The 6,535-nt window shown below is 34.3% G+C and overlaps 1 protein-coding gene across 1 annotated transcript in view; it reads left to right on the top strand.

Annotated features, from left to right (window-relative positions):
• The window catches only part of LOC126966678 (uncharacterized), a 46,124-nt gene extending 39,589 nt beyond the window's left edge, over positions 1–6,535 (top strand). Inside the window, exons 7-8 of the mRNA XM_050810830.1 lie at positions 2,374–2,541; positions 5,854–6,535. Of these exons, the coding sequence (XP_050666787.1) occupies positions 2,374–2,541; positions 5,854–6,144 (459 nt within the window). The 3' untranslated portion in view covers positions 6,145–6,535. The remainder of the gene's footprint in view (positions 1–2,373; positions 2,542–5,853) is intronic.

A 6,535-nucleotide genomic window follows, 5' to 3' on the forward strand; every position in this document is an offset into this window, starting at 1 on the left:
GAGACTTAAGGGAATTATTATTTGTAACGGGTGCTACATAGCCCTTTTCTAAATATTCACTAATCACTCTATGATATTCTGCTTAACACGTTATGTTTAAATATCACCTAAAAGCTAGATATTATATACAGATAAATGACTGACGTAGATAAAAGCGTCCCAGGCTTACAATTAAAGTTCCATTTGAACCTTTGAGCCTCGGATTCCCAAATGGAATCAAAGATGACGTAGCCACACATTTATTTATCACACTGAATAGGATATCATTGGAATCAATGACCTCTCTAAATGATGCGCAAATATTGTTTATGAATGATTGGACTTTGCGCACGTCGCTTTATTATATCATTATTGTCATCACCTGTGTTTATTTAAATGTCGCAAAATGATAAATTTAGCTGATGAGTATGATGTGCACATTGCTTTATACCTATACTTAAGCTTAGTATAATCAAAAACATGAGTATAGTAGCGTAATAGACTATCTTTTTCATTATTATGGCGAGGATAAATTTAAAATGGCCATATGTGCTAGTTTTACAGATGTGTTAGTGAGTTAGTGGAGTGTGTAGTATTTTGCTTTTGGTCAACCCCTATGACAAATATTGATAAACTACGTCATATTCACATAACAATACTTTATTATCTAAGACATGATTAGTGTAATAATTATAACATTAAGAAAATAGAGTGTTTATATATTTAAAATGTTATATTTAGTATTTTAATGCATTTGTTCTACGAAATAAATATCATGAAAGCTGTATTGCTGAAACAGTACTTATCTGTGAAATGTATCATTAGTTGGATTGGACACAATCTAATACAGAACACGACACTATTATATTTTTAATTATTATCCATTAAAAAACAGAACAATAACGATAAAAACACTTAAATTAAAACGCGGTCTTATTCGACAGGAGACTAACGGACACTAAATTGTTTCAAAATGGTTTCACAGTCTTCATCTATTCCGTCTCTTTCTCAAACATAGGTTTTCAATAAGGATAGCTATCTCACTTTCACATTGCGTTCGTCTATTACAGTAGTTTAAAGTTTTTGAGGATAATAGAAGTGATGAGTAGTAATGACGACATTAGCTACGTCATAATATCTTTGTATGCGTTGTGTGATACGGGGTTCACATAAGGCCCCGTCTGCACACAAAAACTCTCTCTCGCACGTTTTGTTTGTCTGTATTCTGTAAGTCTATGGTAGATATAAATAAGGTATTTACCTACCAAATTAAAAGTATCGTGATTTAGCTGCTCGTCAATTTATACAAAAAATCCTATCTGACCAATTTACGACATATGAATTTCGATTTTGTTTGCGGATGTTCCTTGTATATGGCTTGTGGATGGCATGATATGAATTTAATTTGATTCATCTGATAATCTGATTAATTTATGTGATGCATTCGTTCAGCGGAAGCCCTAGTAACAATTAAAGAATCGAAGAAATGAACAATGATAAAATTACCTATATTTCAATTCAAATTCAAAGTTTTGTATTCAAAATCACTTATTGAACGTCAAAAACTAGATTGCCTCAGGCCTGAGAAGAACGGGCGCAAGAAACTCAACGGACTTTTTTTAAAAATATGGGTAACAATGTAATATCGTACAATAAACCATTATAATTAAAGAGCCTGTGGGTGTTCGCTTCATTCCCAGTCGTGGTATCAGTAAGAAAATCGTTTATGCTATAGTAAACTTACTTTTTCTTGAATTATTTGGTATATGCTGAATGGCTCACTGGCTAGTTTGGTGTTTCATTGTAAAACTTTTTGTTTTACTGCGTCGATTTATCGTGTCTCTACTAACTATCAAAACAATGAAAAAAAAAGAATATATCATAATAAATAAATAAACAATGCACATGTATATTACAAAAATTACACATTAATATTGTTTAGGCCAAATATGCCTAAAGGGTTTTTATAAATAGTGAAACAGTCACCGCATTAATTAATTAATTAATTAATTAATAAAATATTGTGGGTGCTCAAAGAGTTGCACTAATTCCTTCTCTTTCCTACCTGCACCCTATCCCTCCCACTTTCGTACTTCAACGCCGTGATAACTCATTAATTCGTCTCCTTACATGGATTCTCGTGATCAAATGTCTTGTGGTCCCTTGTTTTATTATTATCGAATTCGGGAAGAAAGAGTGGCCACTCAAAGAAAACGCCTACAAAATAAAGAGGGAAATTCGAGACCCGGCACGTAGTGGAAGAATCGCTGCTGCTCTGGTAAGTCCTCCTATCTTCTTTGCTTACACCGGCTTCCTAATTAAAATTTTCACCTAGATCCAACGCATACAAATATCACGACATATGATTTAAATAATTCTCTTTTGTATTCGAAGGTCGGTGAACTTCTTTTGAGAGGTCCTAACATAATGAAAGGATACAGAGATAATCCGGAAGCAAACAGGAACGCGTTCGTTGATGGCTGGTTCCGTAGCGGAGATCTAGCGAGTATAAATGAGGAGGGAGCCGTCACCATTGCTGATAGACTCAAGGAACTAATTAAGGTATTTTCCAATCTTGATTTCAAAAGCCTTCGTTTAACAATCATATTATTAAAATAATATTTTCACGTATTATGTCACGTTTACGTCTGGAATTCCGCAACCAGTTTTTCAAGAAATTTCTTGCCACGCACCGACTGCTATTTTCCCGAACCGATACGACTTAGGGACCTTCAAGAAAAGAGCATACTCCCTCCTTAAAAGCTGGCAACACAACTGACACGTTCTGTTGTTGCAGATGTCCATAGGCGGTTGCCTCACCACTCCCATCCCGTGAGCCTCTTGCCCGTTTCCGTCCTCTTATATAAAAAAATAATATTGACTGACAAAAAACCTCTCCATGCCTCCCGAATGAATGTTGCTGAACCAGTTTGGCTTAACATTTTATGCCAATTATTTTCATCTTCCATTTCAAGAAATTTTTCTAGAAGAAAAGTTGTTTTTAGAAGTTTGGCAAGTGTAAAAGCAAAAAACGTTTCGATTTGGTTGAAGCGGAGTTTTACGTTGCCAATTAAGGCTGGGGACCGAGCCAATGGCCTTGAGGAATCGAGCGGAGCTAGGTCACCTCTCTCGCATAAGATCGTCATAGTTTTAATTATGAATAAGAAGGATTTTTAATTTATTACAAATATAATACAATTTTCTTTACAAAAATTTACAAACTATGTCATGTTAAATAGTATTGGTGTACAATTAATAAATTTGCGTACAATTTTTTTATCTAAGTGTAATTTTAATTGCTCCAACTGTAAAAGGTAGCGGTATATTGGTGTTTTTTTTTCGCACTGTCTATAAAAAATAGAAATGTTCAGAAAAAAATAATTTGCTTCTCATATTTTGTAGATATATAATTATTTTTTGTAAAAATATCAGCAGTCAAGAAATGGTTTCAATTATGCGCTATTTCGGCGATTTCTAGGCTAGATAGCAGCCTTAAGCCGGACGTTCGGTCGATTTTTCGGTGGAGAACGCGTCGAACGCTTAACTCTAATCCGTGCGGTTGGACTTTCGGTGCATTATGCATGAAGACTAACCAATCTTAACGGATCAGGGTGACTAAAGGTTCTTAGTAATGGGAGAGTCATACTGCAGCTTATCAACGACAGCACAAATCGGCCAGACTCGACTGGATTTAAATTAATTAATTTTTAAATTTTATAAATTAAAATATCTCTCTATTTACCACAGAAAACCATCGTGAAGTGACGGTTACTGTAGATAGCCTGATACCATCACCCCTCCACCATAATATGATCCTAACCGTATTCCGGTGACAGACAGTACTTTAATATCATTTAGGGCCTCCATTCCAACTAAAATGCTGTCTACCACCAACTTGAGACGGCGCAGCCTATAGGATTATATGCCTTATCATTGCAGTAGGGTTATTTTTTATGTTTTTGATATGGTGTCTGATATGAAATGTTAGTTCGTCACCTGCCTTAACTAGTAATAGAATATGCATGAGTGCGTTCACTTCGATTATGAATATGACACACTAAATAAATTATTTTCTTTTAAGCCGCCCTATTCTATCTAAACTTCCTACAAAGTCTTAAATTATTTAATTTGGAAACTAACTCTGTACAGTCCAGGCAATTTTTGTTATGGTAAAATAAACAATAGTAAAATAAACCCTTTACTGAAGACTCTTGTCATTGAATTTATTTAAATTTTTATAAAACATAATCATAAATTAATAATCTTTCAATCTTAATAGTTATTTTGATAATTTTCTTTGATTAATAAAAAATAAAATAAAACACTTTTTAAGGATTAAAACTTGTGTAATTGTAACTGTGTTTTAACATTAGATTTTTGCGTAAAAGTTACATTTTTATTTTAGTTAACCCGACGTTTCAAGGCCTTTCCAGATCTCCTCCCAGATCAGTCCCCCTGAAAACGAGCAAAAATCGAATGTAAAAAGACAGTTACAATAACACGCGTTTTAATCCTTTGAAAGTGTTTTATTTAAATCTTTATAATTCTCAATAAGTATAATTAAATGAATTTTGGCTTTAACTGACCCAATTTTAAGCCAATTACTAGCGTAGACGTTATCGGCATTTCCCATTGTTACGTGTAATGACATTAACTGACGTTCGAATACAGTCCAGGGAACCATATAACACTGACCGAATTATGTCTTAGTACACATGAGACGAGACATCGAGAGCTTATATAAAGATCAGTTAATTAGCAGTGTACACTTAATTTTTTTTTTATGGAATAGGGGGACAAACGAGTGTAAGGGTCACCTGGTGTTAACTGATCACCGCCACCCACATTCTCTTGCAACACCAGAAGAATCACAAGAGCGTTGCCGGCCTTTAAGGAAGGTGTACGCGCTTTTTTTGAAGGTACCCATGTCGTGTCGTATCGGAAACGAAGGAAGAAAGCTCCTTAAAAACCGCACTGTGGACGACCGCCACACATCCAGATGGTGGTGATGATATTCTGACTTGTGGCGTGTCGTGCGAAGGTAACGAAAAACACGTCAAGACAAAATATTTACCTCAAGGAACGGTACTCTTAGTAATATCTTTGAAATGATGCTATGCTCGCTTGAAATTCAAAACACGTCTATTGTTAAAATGTGTTAGATTTTTTTATATTTTAAGTAAGCAAAGCGAGCGAGAACTTACAAAATGATTAAAATGTTGGAAGTATTAAGTTAGAAAACAATCAATTCTATTTCAAATTAACTTTCATAATAAGAATTAAATTTAATCACTGGAATGTATTTTTTACTGCTATGCCCACGTAGCATTATTGCTTATGAGCTTGCGAAAAACTACATTGACGTGAATACATAATAATACTTAACTTAGCCATTTTTGAGATTAGCGCGCAATAAAAATAGACAAAAATTCTAACATAAATATAAAAACTATTCGACGACTATGACTATGACTAGTATTTGAAATAAAAACAAAAAAATACCATCTCAATCTACCTTCGCATCATCCGTTAACTTAGAAGTTGGCATTCCTCCATAGTGCGGTTATCAAGGATCTTTCTGGCACGTACTACTAAACTTTGGATCTACTTCCTTGATCTTCCCAGAAGGATGTGAAATGAGTATCTTCAAACAAAGCTCGATCATCTATCTAAACTGCTGGAAATGTTCTTATCATTCTTCTGGTATTTAGCAGGAGAGTATGAACGGCGATGATCATTTCCCATCACCAACCCATCCCAACCTGCACGCTGGTTTTTCCTTTTCATAAAAACGTCTCGGATTATAACTGATCTTGAGTTTATAAAATGATAATATATCCTAAATCTCTTTGATTATTTGATCTTTTTCTTCAGGTTAAAGGTTATCAGGTGCCACCAGCAGAGTTAGAGAGTGTATTAAAGGAGCACGAGGCAGTTTTTGATGCGGCAGTCGTCGGAGCACCAGACCCATCTTCCGGACAAAAACCAAAAGCATTCGTAGTATTAAACAATAATAGTAAAGCAAGGGAATCTGAAATATTAGAATTTGTTAATGAAAAAGTTGCAGCATACAAGAGAATTAAGGATATAGTGATCTTGGATGCTATACCTAAAAATCCATCGGGAAAGATATTGAGGAGGGTGCTTGTACAAAAGTATTGTTAAGAAGACATAATTTTATAACGGAAGCATGGGTGGAAGTGATCACTTAAGATTAATTGTTTTTTTTTCCTCAAGTATTAAAGTTTTTTTTATAGATAACTTTTTAAAAGAAGACAGGGTTTTCCTCGGTAGATTTTATCAAAACAAAGTAATGTTCAGGGAAGAGGAATGTTAACCCCGTGGTCTGATGATATCATACAAGTGGCTGGTTAACAGTGGATGAAGACTGCCAAGAACAGGGATGGTTGGAAATCTCTAGAGGAAGCCATCCTTATTGAGAACGAGGAGTTCTTACTACCATAAAATTTTTGAATAAAAAGTTATAGGAATAAGATTTTCTTGTATATAATACGTTAATATTTAAGGATAAAATGATTAAATTTAGTAAGAAATA

This window comes from Leptidea sinapis, chromosome 11, assembly GCF_905404315.1.
Source record: "Leptidea sinapis chromosome 11, ilLepSina1.1, whole genome shotgun sequence".
NCBI classification, from domain to species: Eukaryota; Metazoa; Arthropoda; class Insecta; order Lepidoptera; family Pieridae; genus Leptidea; species Leptidea sinapis.